The sequence below is a fragment of the Mobula birostris genome, chromosome 6 (genome assembly GCF_030028105.1).
Source record: "Mobula birostris isolate sMobBir1 chromosome 6, sMobBir1.hap1, whole genome shotgun sequence".
Lineage (NCBI taxonomy): Eukaryota > Metazoa > Chordata > Chondrichthyes > Myliobatiformes > Myliobatidae > Mobula > Mobula birostris.
In genome coordinates, this window is record NC_092375.1 from 166,920,407 (window position 1) to 166,936,786 (window position 16,380).

Below are 16,380 nucleotides of genomic sequence, written 5' to 3' on the forward strand. Positions count from 1 at the left end.
TGAAACCACATCTACAACTTCCACTGGCAGCTCATTCCACAATCACACTGCTCCCTCGGATCCCCTTAAATATTTCCTCTTTCACCCTAAACCTTTGGCCTCTGTTTTTGGTTTCACTTAACCAGAGGGGCAAAAGCATGCATACATTCACCCTATCTATACCCTCATAATTTAGTACAATATACAAGATCTTCCATCATTTTCCTGTAACCGATTCAACTTATCCCTTAACTCAGGTCTTCAAATTCATATACAACTGTATAAATGTTCTCTATACTCTTTGAAGGTTACTGATACCTCTCCTGGAGGTAGATGATCAGAGTGCACACCATACTCAAAATTTGGCCGCATCACCATCCTATACAATCTCAACGTAACACCCCAACACCCTGATTTATGAAAGCCAATAGTCGAAAACTGTTGTTTTGATCCTATTTCGGAGTTTGCTGAGATTTGGAATGTCACCAAAGACCCTTGCAAACACTTACAGATGTGCAGTGAAGATCATTCTGACTGGTTGCATCCAGCCTGGTATGGAGCCTCCAATGTACGGCACTGCAAGAGGGTGCAGGGGCAGAACCCTCCAGAGGATTTCAATAAGGTGACATCATCCATAAAGACCCTTCTCCATTTGGATCAGGTCTTCTTCATGTTACTACCATGACCCTGAAGACCCACACTCACCATTTTCATAAGACATAGGAGCAGAATTAGGCCACTCAGCCCAATGAGATTCCCCCTCATCCTTTTAAACCAGCAAATGCAGGCTCACAGCCATCAAACCCTCCTCATACATTAACCCTTTCATCTTTCCTTAGATAAGGGGCCCAAGGCTGCTCACAACACTCCAGGCGCAGAATGACCAATGCCTTGTAAAGCCTCATCATCACATCCTTTCTCTGTAATCTAGTCCTCTTGAAATGAATGCTGGCATTGCATTTTCCTTCCTCACCAGCAACTCAGCCTGTGTTAACCTTCCGGAAATCCTGCACCAGGAGTCCTGAGTCTCCTTGCACCTCTGATTTTTGAATTTTCTCCTCAGTTAGAAAACAGTCCATGCTATTATTCCTTCTACCAAAGTGCACGACCATACACTTCCATACATTGTATTCCATCTGCCACTTCCTTGCCCATTTTTCCAATCTGTCCAAGTCCTTCTACAGACACTCTACTTCCAACACTACCTGCCCCTCCACCTATCTTTGTATCATCCACAAAACTATCAACTCCTTCATCCAAATCACTGACATATAACATGAAAAGCAGTCCTAACATCGACCCCTGCAGCACATTACTAGTCACCGAGAGCCAACCAGAAAAGGCCCGCTTTATTTACTCTTTGCCTCTTGAATTAATCTTCTATCCATGCTAGCATCTATCCCATACCATGGGCTCTTATCTTGTTAAACAGTTTCATGTGTGGCACCTTGCTAATGGCCTTCTGAAAATCCAAATAAACACCCACTGACTCACCTTTGTTTATCCTGTCTATTTCCTCAGAGAATTCCAATAGATTTGTCAGATCAATTTTCCCTCAAGGAAACCATGCTGACTTTGGCCTATTTTGTCATCTGTCTCCAAGTACCCCAAAAACTCATCCCTTTAATAATGAACCCCAACATCTTTCCAACCACTGAAGTCAGACCTACAATTTCCTATCTTCTGCCTCCCTCCCGTCTTAAAGACTGGAGTAACATTTGCAATTTTCCAATCATCCGGAACCATTCCAGAACAGCTTCTTCCTTTCCACTATCAGATTTATGAATGGTCCATGAACTCTACCACAACACTCAACTTTTGCTGTATTTATTTTTGTAACTTGTAATAAATTTTGCCTCACACTGTAGTGCTATCACAAAACAAATTTCACAACATATATCAGTAATAACAAACCAGATGTGTTGGTGCGTGGCCAAGTGGTTATGGTGTCGGTCTAGTGATCTGAAGGTTGCTAGTTCGAGCCTCAGCTGAGGCAGCGTGTTGTGTCCTTGAGCAAAGCACTTAACCACACATTGCTCTGCAATGACACTGGTGCCAAGCTGTATCGGCCCTAGTGCCCTTCCCTTGGACAACATCGGTGGTGTGGAAAGGGGAGACTTGCAGCATGGGCAACTGCCAGCCTTCCATACAACTTTGCCCAGGTCTGCGCCCTGGAAACCTTCCAAGGCACAAATCCATGGTCTCACAAGACTAATAGGTGCCTACTATTGAAATATTAATAAACCAGATTCTGATTCAATGTTGGTTAACAAGCAATATTGTAAAGAAACAAAGTGGCTTCCTGTACCTCTTATAAAAGTTATGCAATAAAGCTACCTAATCCGTCTTTAAACAATATTCCCTTGAATGGACATTGATGACAAAGCACTGGACACTCAATAACAGAAAAGTAAAACGTTCTACTGACCCAGTAACTTCAACATCCAATCCTCACAGCCTCATCCAATCAGAGGTATTGCCTTTTCTTTATCTATCCCTTCACCTTCTCTGTTACACAAAACTAACTTGTTTCCTCTCACATAATACAAACAGAAAATGACAAAAGCACTCAGCAGGTCTGTGAAAAAAGTGGTATAACTATTCATGTCCAAGGCAATTTCCCTCTGCTCTGATAACAGATCTCTGACCTGAAACGATAGCTATTTCCCCTTCCTTAAATATTGTCTGACCCGTTATTCACAACATTTTCGGTTTTTATTTCAGATCTTTGAATTCCACATAAAACTGAGTTCAAAACAGAAATTTTCAACATATCTCAGCTGCTTTGAAATGGCATTTTGAGCAAAACAAACACTACATAATAAGCGTGTCTAAGAAGTAACTTTGCAAAGTCTTTTCATTGTTATATTCACATACAAGGCATTAAGTAGCGCTCAATGACACTTCTTAAAACCTCCCAGTCCCTGTCCAGCAGCTGAAGAACCCGAAACTGTGGTCCTTCCGCGCCGAACCCTTGCGGTGGCTGCTCCAAGCTCAAATGTCATTGACCTGGAATCAATTTCTCCTCTGCTGTTGTCTGGACTGTTAGGTATTTCAAACATTTACTGCTACTGCTATTATCACGTTTCGAGTATAGCACACAGATAAATGTCTTCTCAACAAAACACGAGCAAGCAATTTCTCTTGCCCTAAAGGCGGCAAAATGCGATAAGTTGCACAATTTAAGACCCTAATAACCTGACACGCAATCATACGAGACAATAAAAAAAATTGCAATCTTATTCGGAAATTAAAGGCAGTGCACGGCACCTCCCACCAGTTCTCGCGAGAGAAAGAAGCGCAGAGGTAGCGCTCTGCGTCCACCTGTTGCACCCCCTGATCTGGGCCCAAACTACCCCTCTGTCCTCCGACTCTCCCGGATTCATGTTCTGTAACAATCCGAACAGGCTTTGAAATCATTACCTGCCATCTGGCAAGCGAACGCGTCTCCTGCTAGTGACATGGTGCAACGCCGTTCAGGCCAACTTTCCGCCAATAAAAGCTGCGGCTGCCCTCACACACAATGTCAACTTCGCAGCGCCAGCCACTTCCGGCAAGCCTGAAGACACTTCCTATCGCGAGGAGTGCGCATGAGCACTGCGCCCGCCCGGTGGGAGGCTGGGGTTGGGGAAGGCGGACCTTCGCGGTTAGCGAGCGGCTTTCGGTGATTCTAAAGGAAGTTGTTTCATCAGGTCAAGAGGACGTTGTATTTATACAATGCCTTAGTCAGGAGGAAAAGTTCACAACTCATTCTCTGGGCTAAGAACGTTTGACTAAAAACCTGGCCAATGTGACTGGTACACAGGAGGAGGCTGAGGGAAGCGCAGCGTTTAGACTGGAGTGATGAAGCAAAGGAAGGAGGGGGGCTGAGGACTTAGCTGAAAGAATCGTTGCTGGATTTGCGATGCAAGTAACATTAAGCTAGGTCACGGAAGGACTTCGAAACAAAAATGACAATTTTAAAATGCAGTGGATGAGACTTAATGTGGTTTGGGACACAAGTGGTAGGGATTCAGAGTGCCATAAGTTCATTAGAGTGTTTCAGGCTGACAATAAATGTTGTACATAAGAGGTTCCACAGCAGATGGGCAGTAGCAGGTGCTGACCTGGGCAGAGATGGAAGAATGCAGTTTTTGAACAGATCTTAAGTGCTACAGTTTTAAATGAATGCCTCAAAGCATAGATCCCTTGACAATGCGCCAAACTACGAAATCAAAAGCATAGCATTTTAAAGCTACAGGCATAACTGACACTTGCTCCAATGAAGGCTTTGTGCCAAATCCACTGCATGTCAAATCTAACTGCATTTGATTTCAGAATTTTGATGATTGTTTGTTTACTTTCATACAATACTGTTGTTTCTGTTGATATATGTTTCTTTGCCAAATTATGAAGAATATTTAGAATGGGAGCACAGAATCTTAAGCAGTGAGTCCAATTTGAATAAAAAGTCCACATGTGCATTTTCAGAGGAAATCGTTCGCATATTAAAGACACAATTATTGAAATTTGGATATCAATTCCTACTATATACTTTTGAAACAGAAAGATGGCAGAAACAACTGTGCAACCAATTATAACCTTTCTGCTAAATATTTTAAGTTTACACAAGTTCAAGTTTATTATAGTCATCTGACTCTGTGTGTGTTATGTGTGTGTATACAGTATATATGCAACCAAACAACATTCCTCCAGACCACGGTGCAATGTATCACACACAGCACATAAACCAAAATATTCTACTACACAAAAATAAACAGAATGTAATTTAAATGCATGTACTAAAGTGCAGCAGAGGTAAACAGTAAACAACTCGCTGTCCTAGTGACAAGACCTTGGTGGCAGCAGAATAATTCAATAGTCTCACAGCCTGAGGGAAGAAGCTGTTACCCACTCCAGCAGTCCTAATCCTGATGCTTCTGTACCTCCTTCCTGATGGTAGTGGGTCAAAGAGATTGTGCGATGGCTGGTAGGGATCCTCAACAATGCTTTGGGCCCTTCATCTGCAACACTCCTGGTAAATCTCACAAACGGGGAAGGGAGTCCCCTGTGATCCTCTTGGTGTTTTTTTTTTCCTATCCTGTACAGGGTCTTGTGGTCTGATGCCCTTCAGCTTCTATACCACTCAATGACATTCTTGATGGTGCTCCTGTAGAACGTTGTTAGAATGAGGGTGAGGAGCCTTGCATGCCTCAATCTCTTTAGAAAGTGTAGACGTGCTGTGCCTTCTTGACGAGTGAGGATGGGTACAGGTTAGATCATTTATTATCTGCATACCAAGGAACTTTGTGCTCTTTACTCTCTCCACAGCAGAGCCATTGACATGCAATAGAGTGCAGTTGACCTGTGTCTTCATGAAGTCCATAATCACCTCTTTTATCTTGTCCATGTTGAGACTCAGGTTGTTGTTTTCACACTATTTGACAAGCCTCTCTACCAGTGCTCAGCATGATGGAGCTTGAGATGTTGCTGCTAGCTAAGACTGACTAAGGCCTTTTCATCAAGAAGTCCAAGATCCAGTTAAAGAGAGGGGCATTGAGTCCCAACAAAGACAGTTTACCCAACAGCCTCTGAGGAATGATCATGTTAAATGCTGAGCTGAAGTCCATGAACAACATCCTGGCGTACAAGGCATAGTTTCCTAGATGGAACAGGACAAGTGGTAGCCGAGGCTATGGCATCATCCATGGACTGGTTTGAGTGGTAGGTGGAAGGTGGGATTTTATATAATCCATTACCAGCTGTTCTTAGCACTTCATGATTGTTAAAAGTCAATGCCACTGGGCAATAATCATTTAGGCCCGTTACTACTGCTATCTTGGGCACGAAATGATTAGGGCTGTCTTGAAGCCTCAGGGACAGTGGACTGTTTCATTGATTCTATTATGGTTATTGGATTTATTGAGTATGTGTGCAAGAAAATTAATCTCCAGGTTGTATACGATGATATATGTGTACTTAGATAATAAATTTCCTTTGAACTTTAAACTTTGAGATCGACATTAAGACTTCTGTTAGCTGGGCTGCACACTCCCTCGGCACCTGACCAGGTATGTTGTCCAGCCCTGCAGCTTTGCATGGGTTTACCCTGGCTAGAGTCCTCCTCATCTCGGCTGTGCCAATTCCTCAGGCAGAGAAGGGGCTTTCCTCAATGTCACATCATTCAATTGGTGAAGTCATGCATAGAAAACATTCAGCCCATCAGGAAGGTTGGCGCTGCTGCTGTTGACATGCAGGATGGCCTCGTAATCAGTTATGGTTTGTGTACCTTGCCACATGTGCCATGTGTCCCTGGTATCACAAAGGTGTCTCTGGATTTTCTGTGCGTTCTCACACATTGCCTTCCTGATGGCATGGGAGATTATGGCTCTTGCTGACCTCAGAGTCGTCCTGTCCCTCGATCTGAAGGCAGAGTCCCATTCCCTATGCAGTGCAGGAGCCTCTGCAGTCAGACATGGTTTCTGGTTTCATAGTCCCTGGTAGTGTAGTGTTTAATCACGGCAACATCCTCATTGCACTGAGATTCCACGTATTTGTCAATGTTGACTTGATGATTGTAGGTAGCTCCCTCTCTGAATACACTCCAGTCTGCGCTTTAAAAGCAGTCATGCAGTGCTGAAGTGGCAACTTCTAGCCAGGTCCTGATCTCCCTGTGAACTGGCTTGAATCTTTTAACCAGTGGTCTGTTTGCAGAGATTAGAAAAACAGATAAGTGGTCTGAGTATCCAAGGTGAGGGTGAGGGATATCCTTGGGATAAACCTACAGTCCAAGAGAAAACCTAAAAAAACATTTCAGGTGGTAGGTACAAAAAAGGCAGGGGATCTAACAATTCACTGATAAGCAAGGCTTTGCATGGATTGTCCGTGTCTATTGATGGTCCAAGTATTTTGTTGGGAACTCACAGGAGTTAATCTCCACATATTGACCGGGGAGGGGGTTGGGTGTGAGGACAGGGATGCACATGAATTCCATTGACTTTAAAAGACAATGCATTTGACTTTTCAGTTTAACATGCAAAATCTGTGTAATAAAATTTGGAGGTCTGTCTGTCATTTTCAATTTTCTTAACTGATAGAACTCCATCCTGGCATTTAATATCTTCTGTCTTTCTATCCACTGCCAAGCAATAGATTATCACAAGAGACAGCAGATACTGGAATCTGGAGCAGGAAGGAGTCTGCTAGAGGAATGCAGTGGGTCAAGCAGCATCTATGAGAGGTGGGGGGGAGTTTTTTTCAGATATAAGAGCAAAATCTTTTTACATACGTTGTGACATTGGACAATACATTCAATCATGTTGACACTTTTTTTCGAACCATAGCACCATTATCACTCTTGTTACTCCCTCAGATGAATCGCCCTTTCAATATCTGAGGGGCTTCCCCTCCTTCCATGTCCATAGCAGAAGGACCCGAGACTGTAGTCTTTCCCTACAGATCCTTTCAGTGGCTGCAACAAGCTTCAGTACATCCTTCACACATGGTCCTCAGCCTGGAATGTGCCAGTAAGCAGCATTCCCTCACAGACAATACGCTATGCTGGAAGAACAACAATTTGTGGGCAGATGAAAGAGCCTTTCACTGAGTTGATGATCTACCAGTGGCACTTGGTGACTGTCTCATTGTGTCTCCCTGGGAACAGCACATCGATCAAAGAGTCCTCTGTTACACCAGCTGCTTTGGTTGAACTGAGACAAGGACCCTTGCATCCTTCTCCACATCCTCTTAGCAAATCCACAGTCTGTGATGCTTTCGATCAAATCCCTGCATCAAGGCTGGGCGCAGAGAGGACAGGTGGCCAGTGTGAAAAGGAGAGGGGGGAGGGGTGCAGAGGAAAATTACACTCAGATTGACAGAGAGGCCTTGAGTCCGGTTTGGGGTGTAAAACGTATCAACTGGTACCTGTATGGGAGAGATTTTACCCTCATAACCGATAATTAACCACAGTGTCCATTTTCAATCCACAGGAGGGTGTTCCACTAACAGCAGCACATTGGGCACTGTTCCTTAAAGGATGCAGCTACAAGATCATATTCGAGAGGACAATAATCATGGAAATGCTGATGGATTGTCCCGTTTAACTTGGAAAAGTAAATACCCAAAAAAGTTACAAAGCATGACATTCCTCTTGACATATTCTCCCCAATGCAAATTGAAAATCTCCCCATTACGGAGGAACTGATTCAAAGGGAATTCAGAAAAGACCCCACACTGACTGGGGTCTACTTGGTGACAAGAAATGTCTGGAATGTGCAATAGAAATTCCAGTTTCACCATTTTTACTAGCAATAGGATGAAATTGACCTTGATGGGGATTGCCTTATGTGGGAATTGAGAGATGATTCATCCAAACAGAGAGCTAAAGTGTTGGAGGTGATACATGCTGGTCATCTACGCCTTGTCAAAATGAAAGGTTTGGCTTGAAGCTCAGTCGGGTGGCCTGGGATGGTTCAGCAGATCGAGCAGCTCACCATGCAGAAGATGCCAAGAGCAGCGCCTCTTCATCCCTGGGAATGGACTGCATTACCCTGGCAGAGGATTCATGTGGATTTTACCAGACCATTCATGGGCACAAATTTCTGGGTAGCAGTGGATCAGCTGCAAAGTGGCTAGAAGTGTTCCGATGGCCTTCACAACAGCATCGCACAATGTAGACGTATTGAGAAGCCTCTTCTCAAGGACTGATGTCAGTGACAATGGATCTGAATTTACAGAAAGGTTTATCAAGATCTTAAGGAATGCACTGTGAGCAGTGTCAGCAGAACCCACAGTACTGAATTAGATGCTCACCAATATCCTCCTTGCATATCGCAGTGCAGCACACTCCACAACCAACAACTCACCAGCTATGCTGATCTTGGGTTGTCCCTTGCACTCATACTTGGATCTCCTCAAACCCCATCTCAGAAGGTGCTTACAGGACAAAGAGCTAAGAGAAATGGAGGGCTCCTCAAACAAGGGGATTCGGTGTTCCACTGCTGGACAAGCAGTCCTGTTGAGGGGCTACAGAGGTGATCGGAAGTAAGTCCTTGGAAAAATTAAGGACGGAACTACACACTGGACCACTCTCCTACACACCAGAGATTGTGTTTGATATCATCTGAAGATGACACATCATCAGTTGAGAGCAGAGTCAATTGTTTGAGAAGAAAGGTGTCCAGAGCTGTCAGAAACACTTCCTGCAGTTCCAGAGTCAACTCCTACGATCATCACGGAGGAGACCCCGGAACCAGAGATTGTTTCACAGCCACAAGGTTCGCCTGCCAAGCAGTGACCCCACCCCCACCCCCACCTCCACTTGACAGACGTTATCCTGCCAGAGTAAGAAAGCCTCCACAGCAATAAAATCTTTAGGCCTGGCTGGGACAATTTAAAATTTACTATGCTGTGGATGTCTATATAGTAGTTGTACTATATAGTATACTGTGTACATGTATGTATGTGTGTATATTTATAATAAGTATAAATATCCTGGCTCCTGTGATTTTTCCTTTGATTAGTTTCTGGAGTTACAAAACATAACAAAGGTCTTCTGGATTGTTTTCAATGAGGTATTTGAGCTCCTTGGAACTGCAGGTGTGTAGTTTTATTCACTACCCCTACTAGAGAGCTAACTGAAATTTCCTACAGTACTTCTAAACCTAAAATAGGTTCATTAGCAGCAGTTGAAAAAGCACACCAGTTAATACACTCTATGAAATTAACTGTAGCCCCTTAATCATTTATTCCTTATTTTAATTTTCACCATCTGGATAATACCAGAAAAGCCAACATTGCTCATCTCCAATGAGAAAATGTGACGAACCGTCTTCTTATCACTGCAGTTCTTTTTGTGAGGTGCCATTAAGTGCGCAGTTGTAAGATTTGGATCTGGCCATGAAGATGCAGGGACAGAAACATATTTCCAAGTTGTGATGGAGTTCAACATGAACAGGTGGTTGCACTTCCATGCTTTTGTTGCCCTTGTCATCCTTAGAGGAAGAACATGGCTTTAAGAGGTGCAGTTATAGTAGTCCAGACAAGTAGTAACTACAGTTCACTTTGTAGATGGTACATGTTGCAGCTACTGTGCAGCAGTGATGGACAGAATGAGTGTTTAGGGTAGTGGATAAGGGACTGATCAAACAGGTTGCTGATTCTAAAAAGCTTGGAGCTCTTGGATAACACCAGGTGCTTTAGAGCTGCTGCACTCTTCCAGGGCTATGATGGGTTTCCATCTTGATCTTAACTTGTGCCTTTGTGCAAGTTTTGGCTGTCAGTAGTGTCAATCACTGCAGGATATCCAACCACTCACTTTGTGTTGTAACCAAAATAGTTATGTGCTCATACAACTAAGATTCTAATCATTAGCAGCCGCAAGAACGTTCTTGGTTGGGAACATCACACAGGCAATACTATTGAATGTCAGGGATAAGTGATTAGAAATTTATCTTGATAAAATGGTCAATGGCTATCAAGTGTGTGTGATAAATGATTCTTGCTGCTTATCAGCTGGTACCTAAATGTTGCCTAGATTTTCTGAATGTAGGCATGGCTGCTTCATTTGCAAGTAAAGGGCTTGCAAATGAAATTGAGTGCTGCAAAATCATCCACATATCTGACCTTGTGTTGGAAGGAAAGTAATTGATAAAGCAGCTGAATATGACTAGGCCAAAGACAGTGCCCTGAGGAGTTCCTGCAGTGATGTTCAGAGAACGATTGATCTCCAGTAAGTGCAGCTATTTCTGATTCTGACAATTAGAATGTTGTTCTATTGAAACCCATTAACTATGGTTTTGCAAATGCTTCTTGATACCACACCTCATCAAATGCTATCCTAATATCAAGGGCAGTTACTCTCACCTGAAATCTGAAATTTAACTCTTTAATCCATGTTCAGTTAAAGACTGTGATAATGTCTACAATTAAGGGGTCCTTCGAGATACAGTAGGCATTGGTAAGCTGTTTTGTGAGGATTGCCATCTACAGTACTGTTTTGTGAAACCTCCTTTCACTTTGCTGACAGTGGACTGATAGAGCAGCAATCATCCAGATTGAATTAGCTCTGCTTTTTTTCTTTTTTCCTGCCTTTTTTCTTAAATATGCATTTTAATTCTGAAGGTTAATAGTAAAGAATTAGGGAAGCACACCTGAAGAGTGTCACCAGTCTGCCTGAGGAGGAAGATATTGTAATTGTAGTGGAACAGCTAAACAAAGACATTTCAAGTTCTGGAGTGCAAAAAAATATTGTAAACACAAGAGATTCTGTCGATGCTGAAAAGCCAGTCCTGATTAAAGATCTTGGTCCAGAACAATGACTGTTTATTAATTTCAATAGATGTTGCCTAACCTGTTGTCCTGCTCCACCATTTTTTGTATGTTGCTCTGGAATTTCTCACTTCAGTGCCGATGTTGTCTGGTTCCATTATTACTCCTGTACCTTCCATTCTCAATCAATTCTAGATGTCATTTCTTTGCAGGCCAATTTGGTTGATACTTAAAATCTCACAAAAAGCAGAGGTGAATTGTCTACTCAGCACTTCTGATGGATTCTTCAGCTGTGTCTTGGAGGATTGAGGATCTTCCTGCAGACAGTTCATGATCATTCATAATTAGGTATGGTAGGGCTGTTGAGGATTGATCTGATTATTTAATTGTGAGGTGGCTTTGCATGTTGTTTTTGTTGTTTGGTACACACCATCTTGTGTTGTGGTTTCAGTAGGTTGACACCTCAGTAGATATGCTTTTTCTGCTGCCAGCATGCCCTTCTGCACTTGTCTTTGAATTAGAATTGATCCCTTGGCTTGATTGTAATGGTAGTGTGAGGGATATGCTCGGACACACATAAATATGTTTTCAAAACCGCAGTGGATTTTACTATTTCTAACTTTACTGTGTGCATAAATTTGAATTTTCTAATATTGATTTCTGAAGTTGTTTTAACTGTGAACTAAGTCACCAGGGAGGCACTGAAGCTAGTGAATGTAGAAGCCATTATTCTAGCAAAATGAGAATACAGGCGTCATATTTGAGACACTGTTGGAAGAAGAGGCCTGCTAAACCCAATATTACATGTCATTTTTAAACAGCAGGATCATTCTATAGTTACAATGTATCTACAATGCTTCCTTTGAATTACATATAGTCTTCAAACACCTCCTTCTTCACACCCACACTCCAGACACCCAAAATGAATATTAATCCCCACCGACTTTAGGCCACATCCATGCATATACAGGCATCTGAAGTCAAAGTGGAGTGTTTCTTTGTTTGCGATTGACCCCAACCTTCAGCTCCAGGAAGCTCATTGATCTGAGCTGCATTTTAAATTCAATCTGCAATTCACATTCAAATCTGAAAATTGTTTGCTGCTGAAATTAATATTTGCCACATACACTAACTCCAGAATATGCCCTAAAAAAGTAAAGGAGAAATACACAGTTGAATTCAATAGAATTACTGCGAAAAATACTAGCACACCTTTCTTTCATCGAACATAGAACAACACTACACAGACACAGGACCACCAGCCCATGATGTCTGAACCAATCATAATGTTGCTTTAAACTAATCACATCTGTTTGCACATAACTTTTGTCCCTTCATCTGCTGTCTGTTCATGTGCCAACCTAAATGCCTTTTAAAGTTTGTTGTGATATCTGCTTCCACAGCTTCACCTGAGAAGCACCAACCACCTCCACTGTGCAAAACAACTTGCCTCAAAAATCTCCTTTACACTTTTCCCCTCTCACCTTAATTCTATGCGCACTAGTATTTGGCATTTCCACCTTGGAGAAAAGGACTCTGATGATCGAGACTTTGATTCTGACTCAACTTGAGAGGTTTAAAGCTGGGTTCTGCAAGTCCACAAAGTGAATTGTATTTCATATGAGTGAGCAGTTAATGTGGCCGATGAGTTAATCATTGCAGATATAGTTGGCAAATGCAAGGGATATTGCAAAAATAATAGCAATAATAGCACGTGTGGGCACGTGGCCAAGTGGTTAAGGTATTCGACTAGCGACCTGAAGGTCCTAAGTTCAAGCCCCAGCTGAGGCAGCGTGTTGTGTCCTTGAGCAAGGCACTTAACCACACAGTGCTCTGCGATGACACTGGTGCCAAGCTGTATGGGTCCTAATGCCCTTCCCTTGGACAACATTGGTGTCGTGGAGAGGGGAGACTTGCAGCATGGGCAACTGCTGGTCTTCCATGCAACCTTGCCCAGGCCTGCGCCCTGGAGAGTGAAGACTTTCCAGTGCTGATCCATGGTCTTGCAAGACTAACGGATGCCTTAATTAATAGCAAGAACAAACACAAGAGACCCTGCAAATGCTGGAAATCCAGAGCAACACACAGAAGATGATGGAGGGGCTCAGCAGGTCAGGCAGCATCTATGAAAATGAATAAACAGCTGACATTTCAGGTTGAGAGCCTTCGTCAGGTCTGGAAAGAAAGGTGGAGGATGCCCAAATAAGAAGGTGGGAGAGGGAAAGGAGCTCAAAGGTGACAAAATGAGAAGTGGTAACAAAGTAAGAAGCTGAGAGATGATAAGTGGAAAAGATAAAGGAGAAGAAGAAATCAGATAAGAGAGGAGAGTGGATGGTGATAGGCAGGTGAGGAGAAGAGGAAAGAGGATAGAATAGGAAATTGAAGAAGAGGAAAGAGGGAAGGGAAAATTACCAGAAGCTAGATACAGTAATCGATGTTCATGCCATCAGGTTGGAGGGTAATAGAAAGAAAGTTTTTTTTTGTTTCAGAGGGGAAAAATCCAATTAGCAAACTTCATTTCTGCATACTCTGCAATTCATGGAAAGGGAGCAAATGAATGGTAAAATGTTTAGGGATTTGTTTTCATCTCATATAAATGCAAAAGATTGTAGTCCATCAAAACCTACTCTATTCAGGATGAACGACACGAAAATGTTCTAGAAAAGAATTTTTACACAATAAATCGCCAATTTGAATTAATCATTGCAAATTAATGTACCATATTTACATATGAAAAAGAGCTGTTCATGCGCATTTTACGCAATGTTTTTAATGGCGCTTCTACAACCTAATGATGTATAGTTGTAAAGTGAGGGACATCAATAACGAATATAATCATTGTCAGGTTCCATAAACAACAGCCAACTTTATTTTGTGCTTTGCTCTGAAATATATGAGTTAATTCCAATGCTTGACTGTTGATAATCAGGAGAATGCGCCTACGTTGTGTCAAAAGTTATTTCAAGTGAGCCTGGGAAGACGGGGATATTTTTGAATTGAACTTGCTGTGTGCACTGTACATTGATAACTGGTGAATCCAAACGAATGCATGGTGGATAATCCTTCGTTCCTTCCGTACTGCAACTTGCTAATGCTGCAGTGAGACATAAACCCTCACCCTACTATCTCGGGGGGGGGGGGGGGAGGAGGGGGGAGTGGCTTCCAGTGGCTTATTTTTTCATTTTGGTAAGGTGTCACAATAAGAGATGTTGAAACTCATACAAAACTGGAAAATTGACAGCATGAGTACAAAGTTAGCAAGTGGCTGACAACAGCGAGGCACGATGTTTCACGGACTCGGGGAGGAAGAACAGCGGCAATCCACAGAGATCAGTGATAAAGCCACTGGAAGTACAAGCCATAATTTCCAGGACGCCTGGCAAATGAGGTGACGAAGCATGATGAGAAACTATATAGAATGATAGGCATTGTTCTAAAGAGGATGCGAATCGAAGAATCTGGAGTTATGAAAGCTCAAATGATTGAAAATGACAGAGCAGTTTGAGAAAATGGTTAATAAGATATACACAATTCTGTGTTTTACCAAAAAAAACATAGAATACAAAACGTACGAAAGTTCTGCTGATGTATTTAAACACTTGGACCGGTCTCAACTTTGTGTCCAACCTGGTCACTTCGTTTATTGCAGACATGAGAGTCTTAAGAGCCCTGAAAAGGTTTAAGAATGGTTGTTAGAATGAAAGAGTACAGATACCAAGACAGTTTGGAGAAGTTGGGTGTATTTCCTTCAAAGAAGAAGTCTGTGGAGAGATATGAAAGAAGTTCAAAGTTCAATATCAATTTGTTATCGAAGTACATACACGTCACCACATACAACCACAAGATTCGTTTTCTTGCGGGCATTCTCAGTAAATCCAATAAATATAATAGAATCACTGGAAGACCGCACCCAACAGAGCGGACAGACAACCAGTGTGCAAAAGTCAACAAACTGCAAATACAAAAGAGAAAAAAGGAAATAACAATAATGATTATAACAATACAAAACGAAATAAATAATTATAAATACGTAGGTTAGTAATAAATATCGATAACGTGAGATGAAGTATCCTTGAAAGTGAAACCGTAGGTTGTGGGAACAGTTCAGAGATGGGGCGAGTGCAGCTGAAGGAAGTTGTCCCTACTGATTCAAGAGCCTCATGGTTGAGTGGTAATAATTGTTTCCGTACCTGGTCGTGCGGGTCCTAAGGCTCCCGTACCATCTTCCTGATGGCAGCAGCGAGAAGAGCATGGCCTGGGTGGTGGGGGATCTGGATGATGGATGCTGCTTTCCTGGGACACCGCTCTGTCTAGACGTGCTCGGGTGGTAGGGAGGGCTCAGATGGTGATGGACTGGGCCCTATCCGCTATTTTTTGTAGGTTTTTCTGTTCAGAGGCATTGGTGTTTTCATACCAAGCCGTGATGCAACTTGTCAATATACTCTCCATCACACATCCACAGGAGTTTGTCTAAGTTTTGGATGTCATGCCGAGTCCCTAGCAAACGTCTGAGGAAGCAGAGGCGCTGTCGTGCTTTCTTCGCAATTACACTTACACATTCAGCTCAGGAGAGATGCTCTGACATGATAACAACGAGGAATTTCAAGATGCTGACCTACCCCTCCTCTGATTTCCCCGATGAGGACTTGTTCTTGGACCTCCTCCTTGGTCTTGGTGACATTAAGTGAAAGGTTGTTGTTGTGACCCACTCAAACCAATTTTCAATCCCCCTCCTTTAAGCTGAAACCTCTGTTGCAGCCTACGATAGCAGTGTCATCAGCAACCCTAAATTGCGGCACTGGAGCTACATTTAGCGTCACGGTCAGGGGTATAGAGCGAGCAGAGCAGGGGGGCTAACACAGATGTCGTTGAACGGCTTGTGGTCGGCAAGTGACGAAATCGAGGAACCGATTGCACCAGGAGGTATTGAGTCAAGGTCTTGAGGCATATTGATTAGTTTTGAGGGGATGATAGTATTGAATGCCGAGCATCGAAATGCCGATACAGTATCGATATTGAATGCCAGGCCATCAAGTCAATAAAGATCATCCTGATTAATGCATTTTTGCTGCCCAGATGTCCCTGGGTTGAGTGAACAGCCAATGAAGTGGTATCTTCTGTGGACCTGTTGTACCGATAGGCAAATTGGAGTGG

At 42.8% G+C, this 16,380-nt stretch overlaps 1 protein-coding gene across 3 annotated transcripts in view; it reads right to left on the bottom strand.

Moving 5' to 3' along the window:
• The window catches only part of hoxd4a (homeobox D4a), a 169,375-nt gene that overhangs the window by 93,209 nt on the left and 59,786 nt on the right, over positions 1–16,380 (bottom strand). Inside the window, exon 1 of one of the 3 annotated variants that reach the window (XM_072261805.1) lies at positions 3,403–3,543. The exons of the other annotated variants lie outside the window; for them this stretch is intronic. Coding sequence (XP_072117906.1) covers positions 3,403–3,442 — 40 coding nt within the window. The 5' untranslated portion in view covers positions 3,443–3,543. Of the gene's footprint in view, positions 1–3,402; positions 3,544–16,380 lie in introns of those variants that run through there. 3 annotated transcript variants of the gene reach the window in all.